The following is a 22,110-nucleotide window of genomic DNA, read 5'->3' on the forward strand; positions in this document are numbered from 1 at the left end:
AGATAGGAGACGAGAGTGATCACTCTTTCACAGCTGTCTTCCTACTCCCCACAAAGCTGGAACTTAAATCTCCCCATCTCTGGCAGACAGCACCCAATTGGGCAGATGTCAAAATATAGGTCAGTAGATTGTTATTCATTCAAATTTGGAATTAAACTCCACACACATAGTTTTTCAACTCAGCGACAGCACATTTTAGAGCCAATAATTCCAATTTGTAAATTGGATATTGAGTTATGTTGTCAAAAGGTCCTCTGCTGGCAAAAGCAACAGGTTTTTATAACCCTCTTTCTCTTGGTTAGTGGCATAAAAAGCTTGCTCAAGTCTGTAAAAGCCAGCACTGGTGTATGTCTGAGGCGATGGACCAAATCTTTCAAGGCTGGTTTATATTTCCCTTCCAACAGTTTCCTAATAATGTCAGATGGTTTAGGCCAAACTGACCTATTTTGTCCTGCCTTTTTGCTTCTTGATCATATATCCCTAAATGAGATCTTTGAGTAGTTTGTCCATATTATAGCATAGTTCTTCATAAATTTGCTTATAGGTCCCCTCCCCCAATTTGGATTTATAGGTCCCCCAAAAAGAAATGATGGTGAAGACTAGAATGTGAAATGCTTTACTAGACACTAGATCCCAGGTGGTCCTTGGGTTCCAGTCCTTCTATGAAAAAATTTGAGGAAAATTCCATTGAAGCCTGTTAACGGACTAGATTACTATTGACGGCATGACAAAGACTATCTATATAAAGGCTACATTAGAGTGAATCTTTAGTTTCCTAAGGAGGTTGTTGGTATCAACAGAAGAATGGAAACCTTGTCTCTACCACATCCAGATCCAGAGAACATTTTGGTGTGTCAGTGCTGATTGCACCCAACTCTAAGTTATTCAAGATATTAACAACATAATATGAAAAAGAAGCTGAATATTTTGACCAAGTAGTACCAGAGAGCATCCTCAAAGAACAAATCTCTTCAACTCAGAAATAAACCTAAAGACATTTGCCTCCGGAGCCTGAAGAATGGAAGGAACAAATGAGAGGATAGCTCAGTAAGTGGACAAAGGTGTTCTTTGCAAGAGTGGGATGTGGAATGTGCTGAAGGAGAAACTCACAGAATCTGTTTTACTGGCTTGACTCTTTTGAAAGAAGCCATGGAAGATTTCCTTCCATGTCATGGACAACCTCAGAAATAACCTGAAAGAAGTAAAATCGACAGAATCATTACAAAGTTCAGAAGTCCATATGTATTGTCCATAGTAGTGATATGGAAAATCTTGGATGATCCAGATATGTGTAGACTATACAATGCCAAGTATTCAAGATGTCCTAAATTATTTTCTAGGTAGTCGATGGTTCTCACCGAAACCTGAGGCATACTCTTTTGCAAATATACATCAGCAGAGGGCAGCTAGGTGGTGCAGTGGATAAAGCACTGGGCCTGGATTCAGGAGTACCTGAGTTCAAATCCAATCTCAGACACTTGACACTTACTTAGCTGTGTGACCCTGGAAAAGTTCACTTAACCCTCATTGCCCCACCAAAATAAATAAATAAATAATTTAAAAAAGACTTGATTGTCTCTGGGGGCAGCTAGGTGGCACAGTGGATAAACACTGGCCCTGGATTCAGGAGGACCTGAGTTCAAATCCAGCCTCACATACTTGACACTTACTAGCTGTGTGACACTGGGAAAGTCACTTAATCCTCATTGCCCCACCCCACCCCCCTCGAAAAAAAGAAAAAAGAAAAAAAAAGACTTGATTGACTCAAAGGACTAAAGACTCAGGCTATTGATGTCACTTCCTGTCATCCTGAGTACAAAACATCCATAAAGAGCTCCAAGCCTTCTCTAATGCTTTGCTGGTAGACTAGAGAGAACTATTATTTAGAGGCAGGTAAGAGTCTCTCAACTTAATCAATTCACTGTGTTCTCAAAGTATATCCTTTGTTGAAAAACCCTCCCCTGCTAAATAAATCTGCTTTTATTAACCTTTACTTCCAAGTACCTTATCTCATTCTTTTTTTTTTTTTTTTTAGTGAGGCAATTGGGGCTAAGTGACTTGCTCAGGGTCACACAGCTAGTAAGTGTCAAGTGTCTGAGGCCGGATTCGAACTCAGGTACTTCTGACTCCAGGGCCGGTGCTCCATCCACTGCGCCACCTAGCTGCCCCACCTTATCTCATTCTTAGACTTAACTATTTAGGACTGGCCTGAGTTAGAACACTTGACTTGTTCTTCTCTATAGATTAGGTTAATTATCGCTTGAATCAGCTCTCTTCTCAGCTGCTAAAGCCCTTTTTCCTTGAAGCTGCTTCCTGCTTTAAACACTGTGTCTCTGAAGGGTAATTCTTTGCTCCCTTCCTTAGCCTTCTGGACTCTCTGAACTTTGCTGGATGTAGCATCTGCTACAATATGTCAGGGCCTAAAAGAGTGGAAGGAAGAGAGAAAATCCTTTTCTCTTCCTCTCCCCTACCAACTCTTAGTTAGAGGTGATGGGGTCACATTCCACACAACTGTTCTTTGCCTCACACTGACAATCTCCAGGGCTCGGCAGATTTAGTCTTTTAAAAACCTCCAGGAGTATGACAATCCCCACACCCACCATCCCCACCCTAGCCAACAGCCAGCTTCCCTTTACATTCTATCAGGGAAAAAATTTTACATGCTTTGTAAGAGGATGACAGGTTGTAGACATGTCTTCACACCTCACTAGTATATCACTTCATTATTTCTATTATCTGCCCTTTACTTTCTGTGATTACATCACCTTGGGGGAGAGAAATAAAAATTCAACCATTCTGTGTCTTCCATGTGCTCTGTCTCTGTCCCCCCACTACACACAGATAATTAAATAAAAAGTAATATGAGAAAGAAGACAGCTCTAATAACTGAGGGAATTAGTAAAAGCTTTGTCAAGGAGGTTACAACTGAGTTCAACCTTGAAGGCAGATAAGGATTTTGAGAAGCAGAGGAGGACAGGAAGAAGGACATAGGAATTCATGAAGGCAAGAATTAGAATGCCAAGATGTGGAAGGAAACAGTAATACAGTTTGGATGTAGAAGACCATTCATAACGTAGTATCATATGAAATAAGCCTGGAAAAGTGAGTTGGAGCTAGATTGAGGAGGGCCTTAATGTCAGACCTTTGGGAGGACTTTGCATTTTATACTATAGATAATAAGGAGGCACTGAAGGTTTTGAACAAGAGAATAATAGGGCCAAGACCTATGTTCTTATTTCAGGACTTCAAAGGATTTGTAATCTCATTGAAGTGGCTCTTCCCTCCACCAGGACAGACTGCAATTCGTCCATCCCTTCTAATCATGTGCAATTCCTGGCCATGCTCTGGCTTTCTTCCAGGTCTTTCTACATTTTGTGTGCTTTCTACCCATCTGTGTAGAAGATGGATTATGATCTGCACAGTTGGAATGAATACCTATCAATGAGATCAAATGTCTAGTGGTGTCTCGGAGTACTAAAATGAAAGATTAATTAGAGTAGAGGTCAGGTCAGAGGCAAGGAGACCAAATGAGACTGCAGGAATACTTCAGAGAGATTGACTGTTTGGTTCCAGACCAACACAATGAAGTGTATATCTCAATAATGCAAATCACATGAATTTTTGGTTTCCCATAGCACATAAAAGTTATGTTTACACTATACTGTAATCTATTAAGTATGCAATAGTATTATGTCTAAAAAACAATATACATACCTTAATTAGAATACTTTATTGTTAAAAAAAATGCTAACCATTATCTGAGCCCTCAGTGAGTTGTAATCTTTTTTGCTGGTGGGTGGTCTTGCCTCAATGTTGATGACTGCTGACTGATTAAGGTGGTAATTGCTGAAGGTTCTTAAAATAAGGCAACAACGAAGTTTACCAAATCCATTGACTTTACCTTTCACTTGAACACTTAGAGGTAATTGGAGGGTTATTAATTGGCCAATTTCAATATCATTGCATCTCAGGGAATAGGGAGGACCAACAAGAGGGAGAGAGATGGGGAACAGTCAGAACACACACCACATTTACTAATTGTTTACTGCCTTATATTGGTATGGTTCATAGCACCCCAAAATAATTATAATAGAAACATCAAAGATCATTGATCACAGATCACCATACTGGATATAATAATAATGAAAAATTTGAAATGTTGCTAGAATAATCAAAATATGACACCGAGATACAATGTGAGCATGTGCTGTTGGAAAAATGGTACCTATAGACTCGCTTGATACAAGGTTTCCACAAACCTTCAATTTGTAAAAACATGACAATATCTGTGAAGTGCAATAAAGTGAAGTATAATAAAATGAGGTATACTGGTACTACAAAAGTCCTACAGAAAAATGGTAAGGACTTTGAGAACTGTCTATGAATGAAAATAAGGGGATGAATAAGAGATATTGTGGAAGTACTCATAAACAGGGTTTTCCTTTACATTGAGCTAAAATTGACCTCTGCAACTCACTTAACACTAGTTTTACCATCTAGGAACAAGAAGAATAGGTGTAATCCCTCTTCCACTATAGATGGAGTCTGAACACAGTGGGGTAAAACAAGACTATTACCCCCCACCTCATTTTAGACACCTTATTTCTTAATAATATAGCTTAAGGTTGTGTTTGTTTTTAACTATCATTTCACACTATTAAGTTTTTACTGAGCCTACAATCCACTAAAATCCCAAGGTTTTTAATCAAATAATTCTTCTTTTTTTTTTTTTAGTGAGGCAATTGGGGTTAAGTGACTCGCCCAGGGTCACACAGCTAGTAAGTGTTAAGTGTCTGAGGCCGGATTTGAACTCAGGTACTCCTGACTCCAGGGCCGGTGCTCTATCCACTGCCCCCAAATAATTCTTATCTATCCATATCTACCTCATCTCATAGTTTTTCAGTTCATAGTGTAAAAATTCAAGTAAAGGAATACATATTTATCACTATAAAATTTCATCTTGTTAGACTTGGTTCATTATTCTAGACTTTGGAGACCTATTTGGATCCTGATTGTAATCATGTTAATCACATCATCTAATATGCAGTTCTTCCAAGTTTTGTGTCCTATGAAAATCTAATGAGTGTGCATACTGCGTGTTTATCCAAGTCACCGATAAAAATATTAACCAGCACAAGGCCCAGGACAGATCCCTGTGATATTCCAACCAGAACTTCCTTCCAAACTGATATTATCTATTAACAACTATCTTTTAGTCTATTCATTCAACCAAATCCAAATCTACTCACTGGTACTATCATTTAGACTAGTGGTATCAAACTCAAATAGAAACAAATCCTTTTCAGGCACCATGTTAACTTAGAAAACACAAAATTAACATTATCTATGTTTTATTGTATTTTTATTTATGTTGTTAAACATTTCTCAATTACATTGAATCTGGTTCAGGCTTGCCACCTCTAAACTAGGCCATGTCACCACCTTTTCCACAAAGATATGAAAGCTTTTGTCAAGTGCCTTGTAAAACTCTGGACATGTACAAAACTGGACATGAGACTCTCCATTAAGATAACAACATGAAAAGTCATTGAGGAGCCCTGATCTCTTATATTTACTCCAGAAAAGATCTATAAAGGGACACCATATTGAATAATGATGAAGATAGGAAAAGAGAAAGAAGAGTAAGTACTTTCATTTATCTGTACAAAAAAAATGCAACTAGAAGAGAAAACAAGAGCTCAGGTAAGGTTCTATTTACCCTCCACTAGCAAAATGATTATGATTTGCTGAAGGCTCAGATGATGGTCAGCATTTTTTTCAGCAATAAAGTATTTTTAAATTAAGGTATGTACCTTTTAAAAAGACATAATATTGTTGCACACTTAATAGACTACTGTACAGTGTAAACATAACTTTTGTATGCACTGAAAAACAAAAAAAACAACCCTCCCTCAATTGCAATATTTGCTTTATTACAGTGACCTGAAACCAAACCCACATTATCTCTAAGGTATGCTGTAGGCCCAGAGCTTGTCAATGCTTTGACCAGAGGCACCTGAGTCTAGCAGTGCTCTCTTTGGAGAGCCTGAAGTATTCCAATGAGGCAGCTCAGAGTGGGTCTGAATGCTGACAGTATTCTGAGTAGGTCCATAACAACTACAAGCCAAATCTTAGGGAAAGAAAAAAGATAAAAGGCCCAATCATAGAGACTAAAAGAGTATCTGGAAGAAATAAATCAAGAGATTAAAAATGAAATAAGAGTTATGGAGGAAAAAAATAGAATAGATTGCTTAGAACAGAGAGTGGAAAACTTTAGCCAAGTAGTAGACTTCCTGAAAAATAAAATGGAGCTAATGATTCAATAATTACAAAACAAACAAGAAAGAAATATTAGAACAAAATAAAAAATATTGAAAAAATGGAAGAAAATAAGAAATCTGCTATCAAAAACGGACATAGGAAAAATATCTAGGGAGAAAATTAACAATTATTATATTCCCTGAAAACCATGAGTAACACCCCCTCCCCAATACTAAAAAAAGCCATCTGGAAACTATGTTTTAAGAAATCATAAATGACATAGCAGGTCTTTTTTTTTTTTTGGTGTCAAGGAATTGAAAGGTGAGGGGATACCCACAAATTAGGAAATGGCTGAATTGTTGTATATGATTGTGATGGAATGCTATTGTGGTATAAGAAATGACAAGGATCATGGTTTCAGAAAAACCTGGGAAGACTTATATGAATTGATGAAAAGAGAAGAGAGCAGAACCAAGAGAATACTGTACATAGTAACAGCAATATTGTATCAACTATGAAAGCCTTAGCTACTTTGATCAATGCAAAGATCCAAGCCAAAAGACTCGTGACGAAAACTGCTATTCATTAGAGAACTGATGAATTTGGTGCAAATTGAAGTATAATTTTTTCCACTTTATTTTTCTTGCCATTTTTTTTGCAACATGGCTAACATGGGAATATGTTTTGCATGATTTTACATGTATAATTGATATCATGTTGTTTGCCTTCTTGATGGGTAGGGAAAGAGCTAGTGGAAGGGAGAGTATTTGAATCTCAAAGTTTTTGTTAAAAAAGAATGTTCAAAAACAAACAAAAAATAGATTTTTAAAGAAAAAAATCATAGATGAAAACTGCTTAGGTCTATTAGAGTCAGAAATCAAAATGAAAATGGAAAGAAATCTACTATTCACCTCCTGAAAGAAACCTGAAATTGAAAATCTCCAAGAATATCACAGCCAAAATTCAGACTCTCCAAGTCAAAGGAAAGCAAGAGCTCAAATTCCTAATAAGTGATATACTCCTTGCTTCCTCAGTGGAGTGGAGTAGAGGCTGGAGGAGGGAAGAGAATTTAGAACTCAAAAAAAATTTTTTTAATGCTAAAAATAAATGATTCCGGGGTGGCTAGGTAGCGCAATGGATAGAACACCGGCCCTGGAGTCAGGAGTACCTGAGTTCAAATCCGGCCTCAGACACTTGACACTTACTAGCTGTGTGACCCTGGGCAAGTCACTTAACCCCAATTGCCTCACTAAAAAAAATAATAAATAAAAAAAATGATTCCTTTTTTTAAAAAAAGGATATTTTTAAAAAGAGTTTAAAAAGCAAGGAACTACAGTCGCAATTACACAATACTTGGCAACTCCCAATCATAAAGATCTTGTGATGCAACATTTCAAAAGGCAAACAATAGATATTGAATATAGAGAATACACCTTGAGAGACTGAGCACAGTTCTACAGGGACTAAAATGAACATTTAATGCCATAGGAGATTTTGTTCCAAGCATACTGATATAAAGATTAGAAGAGATTTGAAGCTTTGAAAAGCCAACATAGGAATAAAGAGAAACCTGGAAACATGTATGTACATACATGTGTGTGTATTGTGACAATTGGAGTGGCACCACTTACTGGAGAGATACTGTAGGAAAGCTCTGCCATGAGGAGAAGGCATCTGCGGGTAAGCCATGTGGCTTGGAAGGTCAGTTCCTTGGCGTCAGGAAGTGATGTTTGCTCGTGGGTACTGTCTGTCAAAGCTAACAGCCAATTAACTTGGAGCTGTGTGCATGTGGATGGGATGCTCCCAGTTTCACAGGAGGTTTGTGGGATGAAGAAGGGGTGAGGCTTGCTCTCTCACTCTCTTTCATGAGGACCTCAGTGGGGGAGAGGAACTAGAAATGCTGGCTCCCTGAGATAGATAGCTGTAGGCATCTAGGCCTCTTTCTCTTCACCAAATTCTTATTCTCCTTAATAAATGCTTAAAAATCTAAACTCTTGCTAAAGCTTATAATTTATTGGCAACCACTCATTAGATATTTTTAGACAGACTAGCTAGAATTTCAGCAACCTTACAATATGTATGTATGTGTATGTATGTAATCATTTCATTGCAATTCTTTCCAATTTTTCAAACGTCATTCAATATTCAATAAGCATTTCTCAAACATTTACTATGTGCCAGGCAGGGTACTAAGTGCTAAAGATACTAAAAAAGGAAAAAAAACACATTGCTGCCCTCAAAGAACTTTTTTTCTATTGGGAGAGAATGTGTATGTATGTATGTGTGTGTATATGCATGTTATGTATATATGTGTATGTATATACATATGTATGTATGTATTGAGAAATGCTTGTTGAATATTGAATGACATCTGAAAAATTGGAAAGAATTGGAATGAAATGATTACATTCTAGTAGGGGGAGAAGAGTGAAACATCCTTTCAGAATCCTAATCTTTTCAAGGGTCATAGAGGGAATTAAATAAGATAAATACAGGATAATCAGGTGGTTTTGTTCAGGTTTGGTGGTATTAAGTGAATAAAGTAAAAGGAGCTCAAAGGGACTAGGGAAGAAATGAGAATGAAAAGAGGGGGAACTTACATTTTCTTATAATCAGATGTGTGAGAAGAAAAGTATACAAAAATTGGGGGAAGGAGTACAGAGAGCAAGCATTACATGAACTTCTCTTATTTGAAATAGCCAAAGGCTGAATATACACACAAATACATATACACAACAAATTTGGTGTAGAAATACAATTAACTCAACATAGAAATAGGCAGGGACAGGGAGAGAAGGGAGGGTATTTTAGAAGGAAGGGTAAGGATTCTGTTTCCATGTTAAAGAGCAAGCAAGCCTGGGGCTATTTACAGAGCAGAATGCAGGCCAGAGGAGGAGAGAACCTTCCTCTCCCTAAATTGTACCACCTTGGACCCCCTGAAGCTTGGAACAGTGTGCCCTGAAAGTAATGCCCCACTTTAAGAAGGGGTTAAAAGTCAATAATTAGGGTAGAAAAATGAACAGAAAGAAAAAAATACAGACCATTGAAAGTTGCTTTGGTGACAAGGAAAATCAAAATATACCCTTAGAAGAAGATAACAACGTCAAAGCTCCTACATGCAAAGCTTCCAAGAAAAATATGAATTGGTCTCAGGCCATAGAAGTGCTCAAAAAGGACTGTGAAGATAAAGTAATAGAAGCAGAGGAAAAAGTGAAAAGATAAATGAGAGTGATGCAGGAAAGTCATGAAAAGAGTCAAAAGCTTGCAAAACCAAATGGAAAAGTTCTCTGAAGAAAATAATTGCTTAAGAATTAGGATTGAATGGGGGGAGAGGGGAAGCAGAGCCAAGATGGCAGAGGAAAGGCAGTGACTTCCCTGACTTCTCCCCCAAACCCTTCCAAATACCTTCAAATAATGCCATAGGACAATTGTTGGAGCAACAGAACCCAAAAAAGGACAAGGTGAAATAATTTTCCAGCCAAAGACAGCTTAGAGGGTCGGCAGAAAAGGTCTGTTGTACCAGGGTGAGAGTGGAGCACACTGAGTGGACACAGCCCCAGCCCCAGCCCCAGCCCCAGAGAACCAGGCCTTGGAAGCCTCTGACTCAACTGTGGCAGCAGCTGCTTCTGGAACTCAGGCCATGGATAGAGAGAGGAGCTCAGCGCACAGTGCAGAACCAGCCTGAGACAGACAGTGCTTCCAGGGCCTCATAGTCTTCAATGCCAGCAACTTCTTCTGAGGCTTGGCTAGCGGACCAGTGAGGGGGTTTGGTGGTTGGCCAGGGTGAAGTGGCTGTGGTCTCTGCTGGAGTTGGGGCAAAGAGCCCAGGTTCTGATCCAGTGGGCTGACTCTAGTGGTGGCAGCCCAGTGTGGGAGGGGAACAGGCACGCCAAGCTTCTGACCATAGAGAATCAATTTTCAATCAGACATCTGCTTCTGGGTTGAGATGAGTAGGCAAAGAAAGAAGCAGACTATAGAAAGATTTTTGGGGGACAAAGTAGACCAGAATATACCCTCAGAAGAAGACAATGACAAAGTCAAAGTTCCAACATCCAAAACCTCCAAGAAAAATATGAATTGGTCTCAGGCCATGGAAGTGCTCAAAAAGAACTTTGAAGAAAAAGTAGAAGATAGAAGGAAGATTTAGAGAGGTGGAAGAAAGAATGGAAAGAGAAATGAGAGCAATGCAGGAGAGTCATGAGAAAAAAATCAACAGCTTGAAAAGCCAAATGGAAAAGGAGATACAAAATGAACAAATGGAAACTAGTAACTTTATGAGAAATCAAGACACAGTAAAGCAAATCCAAATGAATAAAAAATATATAGAGGGCAATATGAAATATCTCCTTGGAAAAACAGCTGACCTGGAAAATAGATCCAGGAGAGATCATCTGAAAATCATTGGACTACCTGAAAACCATGATCAAAATAAGAGCTTAGACATCATCATCCAAGAAATTGTCAGGGAAAATTGCCCTGATATTCTAGAAGCAGAAGGTAAAATAGAAATTGAAAAAATCCACTTATCACCTCCTGAAAGAGATCCCAAAAGGAAAACTTCCAGGAATATTATAGCCAAATTCCAGAGATCCCAGGTCAAGGAGAAAATATTGCAAGCAGCCAGATAAAAACAATTCTAGTACTGTGGAGCCACAGTCAGGATAACACAAGATCTAGCAGCTTCTACATTAAAGGATCAGAGGGCATGGAATATGATAGTCTGGAGGGCAAAGGAACTGGGAATCACCTACCCAGCAAAACTGAATATAATCTTTCAGGGGGAAAATGGGACTTCAATAAAAAAGAGGACTTTCAGGTATTTGTGATGAAAAGACCTGAACTGAATAGAAAATTTGACTTTCAAATACAAGACCCTAGAGAAGCATAAAAAGGCAAATGGGAAAAAGAAATCATAAGGGATTTTAAAAGGTTAACCTGTTTACATTCCTACATGGGAAGATGATACTTCTAACTGATAAGAACTTTCTCAGTATTAGGACAGCTGAAAGGAATAAATTTAGACAGATGGCACAGGTGTGAATTGAATATGAAGGGATGATATCTGTAAAGCATTTATTTTTTGTTTATCAGGGTTTTTTGTTTTTTTGTTTTGTGGGGCAGTCAGGGTTGAGTGGCTTGCCCAGGATCATGTAGGTGGTAAGTGTCTTTTGTCTGAGGCCCAATTTGGGCTTGGATCCTCTTGGGTACAGGGTGGGTGCTTTATCTACTGTGTTATCTAGCTGCCCCATGATGACATCTTTTAAATAAAATTAAGGGGTGAGAGGATTGCATTGGGAGAAAGGGAAAGGGAGAGGTGGAAGGGGGTAAGTTATCTCACATAAAAGAAGCAAGAAAAAGCTTATGGTGTGGAGGAGAAGATGGGGGAAGAGAAGGGGAGCAAGAAAGCCTTACTCTTATCAGAATTGGCTCAAAAAGGGAATGAGACACACTTAAGTGGGTATAGTAATATATCTTGCCCTGTAGGAAAGTAGGAAGGGAAGAGGTTAAGGGAGGAGAGGTGAAGGAAGGGAGGGCAGATGGAGGGAGGGGTGGTCAAAAGCATAACACTTTTGAGGAGGGATAGGGTAAAAGAAGATAGAAAATAGAGCAAATACCATGTGGAGCAATTAAGATGGAGGGAAACACAGAAATAGTAACTGGGGAAAAATTGAAGCAGAGGCAAGTCAATGTAAGATGAGGAGGAGGAAGAGGAGGAGGAGGAGGATGGTACTTTGCTGGGCTATTGAGAAGAAAATTCTTTGTCAGGTATAAGGTACTATATAAGTGTTAGCTATTATTATTGTTGCAATAATCCAACTCATGGGTGTATTGTAAGGAAATCTCTCTTTAAAGTACTATACAAATGTAGTTTACTATTAAAAAATAATGATGAGTGGGATGCTATCATAAAAACCTGTAAAGACTTACATGAGCTGATACATAGTGAAATGTACTGTATACAAAACAACAGCAATATTGTAAGATGATCTGCTGTGAATGGCTTAGTTATTTTCATCAATGCAATGATCCAAGACAACTCTGAAGGACTTATGAAAAATATAATCCATCTACAGAGAAAGAATTTATGGTATCTGAATACAGATGGAAGTGTAATGTTTTTTGTTTTTTGTTTTTTTTTTAGTGAGGCAATTGGGGTTAAGTGACTTGCCCAGGGTCACACAGCTAGTAAAGTGTTAAGTGTCTGAGGCCAGATTTGAACTCAGGTACTCCTGACTCCAGGGCTGGTGCTCTATCCACTGCGCCACCTAGCTGCCCCCTATAATTTTTTTTAAAAAGAAGGAAGGGTAAGAAAAGACGTAAAGTTGTAAGAAAAGATGAAAAGGAGAGATTCAGAAAAATCTGAAAAGATTTGAATGAATTCATACAGAGTGAAGGATAGCTAGGTGGTGCAGTGGATCAAGTGTGGGGTTTAGAGCCAGGAGGACTCATCTTCCTGAGTTCAAATCCAGCTTCAGATACTTACTAACTGTGTGACTGTGGGCAAGTCATGTAACCCTGTTTGTCTCAGTTTCCTCATCAATAAAATGAACCGGAGAAGGAAGTGGCAAACCACTCCAGTATCTTTGCCAAGAAAACCCCAAATGGGGTCATGAAGAGTTCTACAGGACTGAAAAATAGTTGAACAGCTGAACAAAAACTAAAGTGACTGGAATTAGGAAAACAATATGCATGTTGATTACAGCATTGTAAAGAAAAGCAACTTTTAATAATTTATGCACTCTGATTAATGCAATGACCAAATAATTATAAAACATGCTTTCATTTTCAATTGTGCAATGTGTGGCCTTGTCTTGCTTGACTATACTTATTTGTTGTAAGAAAAAGATTTTTTTCAGGGTGGGCTGAAAAGTTGAGGGGGAAGGTGAGGCTGACAACTGTGGTGCCAAATAAAAAAGAACAGAAATAAAAAGGTATCAATGAAACATTTAAAAAATGTTTAATGAACAGAAGAAAATTTATAGAGAGAGATAGACAAATAGGACAACTTTGGAACAAACAGGTAGTATTGATTATGTACTTAAAACTCAAGCTATACACAGTGGAGATTCATGGTTTCATATGAAATTCTCTCTTTTTATTCTTTTTGAAAAATCTTTTATGTTTTCTTATTCTGGAAATGTTCATTTTTTGTTGATGGTTTTCAAATTCAAAGTGACTAAAAATTATAATCTTGAAAAAAGAAACATAGGCATGCTTGCATGGGGTTTTTTTGTTTATTTTTTGTTGTTTGTTGAGGCAGTTGGTGTTAAGTGACTTGCCCAGAGTCACACAGCTAGTGTCAAGTGTCTGAGGTTGGATTTGAACTCAGGTCCTTCTGAATCCAAGGCTGGTGCTTAGCATGTGCATAGAGAGATGGCTTCTGAGTCCAGAAGATGTGGGTTTAATTCCCACCTTTGATATGTGAATCTTGAGAAACAATTTAACCTCTCAGTACTCTAGGCAACTAAGACTATACTTCAGTTGTTCAAGCTATAGAGAAGATAACAACCTGAATTGATAATGGAAGTTTTTCTGTACTTTCTCACTTGATCTTCATAATGGTTCTTTCTATAAGGCAGTGGTGTCAAACAAGTAGAAAGGGGAAGCATATTCACTTAGAAAATTAACATCATCTGTGTCATACTATATTTTTATTTATTTTATTAGATATTTCCCAATTACATTTTTTTCATAAAAGTATTTTATTGTTTTCCAGTTGCATGTAGGGATAGTTTTCAACATTTGTTTTCTAGTTTCAAATTTTTCTCCCTCCCTCCCCTCCTTCTCCCCTCCCCAAGACAGCAAACAATCCAATACAGGTTATATATGTACAATCACATTAAACATATTTCTGCATTAGTCATACTGTGAAAGAAGAATCAGAGCAAAAGGAAAAAATTCCAAAAATCTTAATTACATTTTAATGTGGTGGGGTACATACACTGGGGACAATGGGCCCCAGTTTGACACCTCTGCTGTAATGGTAGTCATTAACCCCATTTTACAAAGGAAGAAACTGAGGGTTGGAGAAATTAGGTGATTTACCAAAATTCATATTAATCAGATGTTGTATATAGAGCAGCAGGGTGGTGACAGCGACAGATTAGAAGTCCAGAAAAGAAGACAGACCAGGAACCAGGAAGATGTGGGTTTAAGTCCCACTCCTCAAGCATCCTGGCTTTGTGACCCTGTGTTAAGTGAAGTCACTTAATTTCTCAGTACTTTGAGCAACTCTGTGATTGTAAATTCTAGAGAAGGCACCAACTTACATTGGTAGAGATTTTTCCTCACCCAGAGAATTTTCTATTCCAATGAAATCACAGGTCCAGGTCCTATCCCTTTCTACATGTCTAATAAGTGGCATAGATGAAATTAGAACTCAGGTCTTCTGACTCCTAACAAACTAGTACTCTTTTATATGTTATTATACATAATAATGTATACCACATGGCCTCTCTAGAGATGATCCCCAGGAACATGACTTTTTAATCCTTAGCCAACAATGTGACAGGTAGTTAAGAAGTAGAATACAGTCCCAACTTCTGATTGTCATTGACATGCAGAAGAATTCACCACTAAGCAATATAGATTCTGATCTCTGTCCAGGTTGGAGGTCAATCTGAAAAGACTATTGGCATTCAGACATTGGAATGACCACAATGATAATTTTCTTTAAAATGTCTTTGGCATTTTAGGGATAGAGGATGTGTATATGAGACAATATTACAGATCACCCCCTTGATTTAAATTAACTTGTTCTATAGAATTTCAGCTTTAAAGAACTAATAATGTATATCTTTAACAAAAACTGGAAGCTTCAACCTTAAGTAAATTTCAGATTGGATAATCTCATGTAGCAATGAACAAGTATGCTATGATGATTTAGTGATATTGCATACTATAAGTGCTCCAAAGGAAGGAAATGGGGTGGGGGGAGAAAGCCAGAGAAAGGAAACTATAGACCAAATTCCCTTATGAATAGTGACAGAACATTTTAAAATAAAATATTAGCAAAAAGACTATAGCAATTTATTAAAAAGTTGATGCACTATGACAGGATGGATTCATAACAGAAATGTAAGGTTGGTTTAATATTAGGAAAACTATAAATATAATAGATCATATTAATAACTTTAGTTTTAAAAATAAAACAATAATCATGGGATCATAGCTTTTTTTAAACTATAATACTGATTTCTATTAAAAATGCTAAAAAGTATATGAACAAATGGACCTTTCTTTAATATAATAATATCTATCTAAAACCTAGATCTAGGATTATTTATAATGTTAAATCACAATAGGTCTTCCAATAAGACAAAGGGTAAAGCAAAGATACTAAAAAGCAGAGACATCACCTTGCTGACAAAAATCCATATAGTCAAAGCTATGGATTTCCCAGTAGCAATGTGTGGTTATGAGAGTTGTACTACAAGGCAAGCTAAGTACTGCAAAATCAACAAATTCAAACTGTGGTCCTGGGACAGACTTTTAAGAACCCTTTGGACAGCAAGGAGATCAAGGCAGCCAATACTTAAAGAAATTAATTCAGACTATTCACTGGAAGGTCAAATACAGAAATTGAGGCTTAAATACTTTGGCCACATAATGAGAAGACAGTACTCATTGGAAAAGACCCTCATGTTGGGAAAGATTGAAGGCAGAAAGAAAAGAAAAGAGGATGGCAGAAGATGAGATGGACAGATAATGTCATGAAAACAACAAACATGAGCTTGGACAGACTTCAAGAGATAGCAGCGGATAGAAGGGTCATAGAACATGCTATGGTCCATGAAGTCAAGAAGAGTCGGACATGACTGAATAACTGAACAAAAAGGATGTTCGCTTTCACCACTATTTGATAAAATTCTAGAAATGCTAGTTATATCATAAGACAAGAAAAAAGAAATTGAGGAGATAAGCAGAAAGAAGAAACCAAAATTATTGCTCTTAGCAGGTGATATGATGATTTACTTAGAGGACCCTAGATATTTAATTTAAAAAAATAATTGAAGCAATAATTTCAGCAAAGCTGTATGATACAAAATAAGCCTGCATAAATCAACAGAATTTCTACATTTTTCCAACAAAAAATTCAGCAAGAAGGAAAATAAATTCCATTCAAAATAATTAGAGAATATATAAAATATTTTGGAGTCTACCTACCAAGACACATATAGAAACTATAACACTTTTTACAGAAATAAAGACAAATCTAAGTAACTGGGTTGAGCCAATACAATGAAAATGATAATACTATCCAAATCAATTTACTTATTCAGTGCCATACAAACCAAACTTTAAAAGGATTACTTCATAGAGCTAGAAAAAATAATAACAAAATTCATATGGAGGAACAAAAGAGAAAATGAAAAAATTAAGAAGCAAGGGGGCCTAGCAATACTATATTTTAAACCATACTTCAAAGCAGTATTCACCAAAACTATTTGGTATTGTTTAAAAATTTTTAAAGTTGACAGGCAGAACATATTATTTGTACAATTCACAGAAACAAATGAATACAGCATAACATATGATAAATCCAAAGATCCCAGCTACTGAGTTAAAGACTCGCTATTTGAGAAAAATTTCTGGGAAAACTGGAAAGCAGTCTGACAGATGATAAACAATCTCATACTGTACACCAAGATAAATTCCAAATGGGATACATTACAGATACAAAAGTTCATACTATAAATTAGAGGAGCAAAGAAGAAATTACCTCTTGGAAATAGAAATAGGAAAAGTGTTTATGACCAAGCAAGAGATAGAGAGGATCAGTCATAGGGGATAAAATGAACAATTTTGAATACACAAAATGAAAAAGGTTTTGCACAAACCAAACTGATGCAATTAAAAATAGATGGGAAACAGTTAATAGGGAAAAATTTTTGCTGATCATTTCTCCAATAAAAGTCACATTGTCAAGATATATAAGGAAGGAACTGAGTTAAATTTATAAGGAAAAGAAAGACTCCTCAATAGATAAATTAATTGTCAAAGAATATGAATAGATAGTTCTCAAAGGAAGAACTCCAATATATTAAAAAGCATATGAAAACATCCTTCAAATGACTAGTATTTAAAGAAATGCAAATTAAAGTAACTTTGAGATTCTATCTCACACCAGTCATTGGCACATATGAATAAATTTTTTTGAAGGGTTGTAGGAAAATAAGCATATTAATGCACTATTGGTGAAGCTCTGTATCAGTATGGCCATTCTGGAAAGCAATTTGGAACCATGCCACAGAAATCACTTAACTGTGGTTTTCACCCAGAGCAATGACTATCCATGATTCTAGAGGACTGATGATAAAAGATGCTACTCACCTCATGACAGAGAGGTGAAGACTGAAGATGAAGAATGAGACAGACATTTTTGGACATGCTGAATGTAGGATTTTTTTTTTTTGCTTGGCTATGCATTTTTGTTATGAGGATTTATTCCTCCTTAAAAAAAATTGGTGAGTAGAAGAAAAAGAGGGAGATACACATAGGGTCCTTTCCCACAAAAAAAGAGAAGAGAACCAAAGGAAATGCAGAAAGCTGGACAGCTTTGAAAATTACATGTTGAAATTAATATATATATATGTATATGTACATATGTACATAAATAAAATACATGAATAAAATGTATTCACATAATAATATAGTTTAGTGAGCAGCTAGATGGTGCAGTGGATAGAGTGCCGGGCCTGGAGTCAGGAACACTCATCTTCCTGAGTTCAAATCTGGGCTCAGACACTAGCTGTGTGACCCTGGACAAATCAGTTAACCTCTGTTTGCCTTAATTAAAGCAAGGATTGCTTTAATCCTCTGGAGAAGGAAATGACAAATCACTCCAGGATCTTTGCCAAAAAAAACCCTGTGGACAGTATAATCCATAGGGTCATGAAGAGTCAGACATGACTAAACAACCAAACAACAATAAATGGTATAACGAATTATTATATTCTTGAAGAGAATAAAAGCTCTACATAAGCTTACTCACCTATATTTAATCTCTCCCTATATACTAGCTGCTTCCCTGATGCCTACAAATATGTCTATGCCTCATCCATCTTCAAAAAAACACCCTCCCTTGGTCTATACATCATGGCAAGTTATTGTCCTATATTTCTCCTCTGTTTTGCACCACCTACCTTTCCCCTGATCCCCCTCTTCTTCTTCCTTTTTATTTTGGCAGGTCAATGAGGGTTAAGTGACTTGCCCAGGGTCACACAGCTAGTAAATGTCAAGTGTCTGAAGCCAGATTTGAACTTAGGTCCTCCTGAATCCAGGACTGGTGCTTTATCCACTGTGCCACCTAGCTGTCCCCCTGATCCCCCTCTTCTTTATAATCTCTTCTTTCTCTTAGTTCTCTTCCAACCTATCTAAAACTCCTTCTCAGTCTCCTTTGTTGGCTCTTCTTCCAGGCCTTGCCCATTAATCTTAGGTGATCTCCAAGGCTCTCTCTTGGGTCTTCTTTTCTCCCTCCATTCTAACTCATTTGATATTTTCATTAGCCCCCCCCAATGGATTCAATTATCGTGTCTATACTGATGAATCTCAGATCTATTTTTCCAGCCCTAACTTATTTCCTGAACTCCACTCTCACATCTCTAATGGCCTATTGGACATTTCCAGCTGTATGTCTTATAAACGTGTGAAACTTAACATGTTTAAAACTGAACTCATTGTCTTTTCCCCCAAAACCTCCCTTCTTCCTAATTTCTTTATTACTATAAAGGGAATCACTATCCTTCCAGTCATGTAGGCTCATAATCTAGGTATCATTCCCAATGTCTCTCTCACCCATATCTAGTTGGTTGTTAAATCTTGTTGATGCTACTTTTACAGCGTCTACATCCCCTTTCTTAACTTGGATACTGCTATCACCCCGATGCAACTCCTTCTAGTTGGTTTTCCTTCATAAATTCTCTTCCCATTCCTGTTTGTCCTCCAATCAACTACCAAAGTAATCTTGCTAAAGTACAGGTCTGACCATGTTATCTGCCACCTCATGAAATAAACTTCAGTTACCTCCAGGAACAAATATAAAGTCCTCTGTTTGGCTTTTAAAACCCTTTATAAGCTATCTCCTTCCTACCTTTTCAGTTTTCTTAAACCCTTGTACATGATCCTGTGGCACTGACCTCCTTGCTGGTCCTTGAACATAACACTCCATCTCCTGACTCCATGCCTTTCCACTGACTGTTCCCCCAAACTAGAATGTTCTTCCTCTTCGTCTTCTGATCTGAGCTTCCCGGAGGAAGTCTCAACTAAAACCTCACTTTCTGCAAGAAGCCCCATTAATGTTAGTGGCTTCTTTCTGAAATTACCTTCACTTTACCTCATATATAACTTAATAGTTTGCCTATTGCCCCCCCCCCATTAAAAAGTTAATTTCTTGAGGTTGGGGGATGTTTTTTGCCTTTCTTTGCATCCCTATTGCTTAGCATGTTGCCTGAAAAATAGTAAGAAATTAATAAATGTGTACTGACTGATCATAGAGATTCAGTTTCATCCAAAATCCTTTCCTTTTCCACAATGTTTATAGAAATGCTCATTTTATTTTGCTGTGTGCTAAGTTCAGAATTAAAAAAATGAAAAACTCACAATCAAACAAAAAAGAAGACCATGCAGAACAGAAATCACAGAGAAGTTTGATCAAAGGCCCAAAGGGGAAACACTAGGTGAGAAAGAATCAGCACAGCTCTGACTGGGAAGTCCCAAACAGAAACAGAAGACCACACAGGAGCCTGACTGTGTAAACTCTAGATAATAAGAGAAGACTGCCTAGTTCATTGGGGAAGCCCCAAGAGAAAGAAACCACTTAATGCCCTAATCAAGAAATCCTCAGGGAGGGGACAGAAGTACCCTTATCAGGGTCAGCCAACCAAAAATCTCTGAATGGGCACATGAAACCTGCAAGCACTCTGAATGTGAACACACTAAGGAAAGTGGGAAGGAAGCCAGTGACAAGAACCAAGGAAAGTGAAGTCAGGGACAAACAGGACCTGGCCTCCCTATCCAAGAATTTGGGAGCAGGTAGAGCCTTATAATGGCACAAAGTCCCAAATCAAGAATGGAGTCAGGAGATATGGGTCAAAAGAAAGACACCAAACACTATGAAGAAATGTAAAGAATTTGTAACTTCTATTTGCATATATAAAGAATTGCCTAAAAGGAAAGACTATAAGTAGACTATAAGTCAACTGTAAGTAGAACCTCACGTTGTTTTTAAATGGCTTGGTGGTGCAAAAACTACAAAGAGTACTTGGGCTGTGTGACCCTGGGCAAGTCACTTAACCCCCATTGCCCCACAAAAACCAAACCAAACCAAAACAAACAAAAAAAGAGTACTTGGAAAAAAAAGAAGTAAAAGGTAAAATATTAAATTATAAATGAAATTTGGACTATGAAGGAGAGAATTAGAAGAAGAATTAATAGTTTAGGACAGAAGTTGGTAAACCTAACCCAAGAAACAAAACTCCCTAAAAAAAATTAGAAGGAGCCAGAGAGTGGTCTTGTGCAGTATAATCCATCATTTCCTCTCCCTCTATTCAGCATCATAGTGTAGTAGAAAAAAGCAAAGAATTATGAGTCAGGATACTTCAACTCTGACATTAATCAGCTTTGTGACCTTGGAAAAGTCACTTCCACACTTAGCTTAGTACTCGGCACATAGTAGAAACTTAATAAATACTTGTTGACTGACTTCCCCTGGTTAAGTCTCCATTTCTCCCTTGTAAAATGAAAGAGTTGGACTCTAACACCTCTGAGGACCCATCTAGCTTTGACATTTCATACTGTTATGAGTCTTATAAGATGGGGTCTTGTCAAGATGAACATTCCCCAAGTTATCATTCAGATCACCTTAGAAGCTAGACCACAAAAGAAGGAGGGCAGATTTGTCAGGGAGGTAAGAGTCAAAAAAACTAATCCCTGGACAAACCTGCTCTCTACCCTCTAAAAAAGCCAAAGCCCCATCCTGAGGTGAACAAACATCACAGGGGTTTATAGGGTTACAGAGATACACTGTAGGCCAATGCAGCAAATGCTTTTCAATTCAATGTAATTGAACAAACATTTATTAAATGTCTACTGTGTACAAAGCATTGTGTTTCATTTTGCAAAGAAGAAATCTTTACTCTTTGCATACCTGCTAAAGCCCTTAGCATGGGAATACAGGGCAAAAAATGTTTAGAGGATTTCATCCTTCAAGCAGAAGCAGCATGCAAGTCTGACCCCCACACATTGCTCATGCAGCTTCAACCACCAGCCCCTATTCCCAGAAGCTCCCATTCATGGGCCAGGATACCCCACATACTACATGCAGGTCTATGGATAGCCCCTCTCTGAGGGAAAGCAAGGGAACTCCTGGGCCTGTACTTTCAGGAACACTCCCATCCAGTCCCCAACAAGCACATACACCCATATCCTCCCCCACCTCCCCCAACCAAAGGCTCCTTGCCCAAGGTACCTTCAGTGTGCACAGTAAAAGGTGAATCCCCCAAGCGTCGGGCGGAGAACTGGCCTCCCAGGGATGTCATCAGGAAGCAGAGTGTGAAGAAACCGATTCCCAGAACAAACAGCCTGCAAGGGAATGAAGTTGAGGGGACAGGGCAATGCAAAGGGGCCAATCAGCCATGAAGCTCTCCCCTGGGATCCACAGTAGATGTGAACACAGTAGGGACCTGGGCTCCACATATTTACAAGAGAGATAAAGGTAGCTGTGGCATTTCAGAAGGATCACCAGAGGATGAGACCTGGGTTCTAGTTCTAGCTTTTAATCCCCTCATACCATACACTGATATTGCTCTAAGTTTTATAAAGTGCTTTCCATACATTATTGTATTTGAT

At 37.8% G+C, this 22,110-nt stretch overlaps 1 protein-coding gene across 5 annotated transcripts in view; it reads right to left on the minus strand.

The window, feature by feature from the left end:
• The window catches only part of MGAT5B (alpha-1,6-mannosylglycoprotein 6-beta-N-acetylglucosaminyltransferase B), a 135,561-nt gene that overhangs the window by 108,000 nt on the left and 5,451 nt on the right, over positions 1 to 22,110 (minus strand). For all 5 annotated transcript variants that reach the window (XM_044004535.1, XM_044004534.1, XM_044004537.1 and 2 more), the window contains exon 2: positions 21,731 to 21,843. In XM_044004535.1, coding sequence (XP_043860470.1) covers positions 21,731 to 21,800 — 70 coding nt within the window. In that variant the 5' untranslated portion in view covers positions 21,801 to 21,843. The remainder of the gene's footprint in view (positions 1 to 21,730; positions 21,844 to 22,110) is intronic.

Source organism: Dromiciops gliroides, chromosome 4, assembly GCF_019393635.1.
Source record: "Dromiciops gliroides isolate mDroGli1 chromosome 4, mDroGli1.pri, whole genome shotgun sequence".
Lineage (NCBI taxonomy): Eukaryota > Metazoa > Chordata > Mammalia > Microbiotheria > Microbiotheriidae > Dromiciops > Dromiciops gliroides.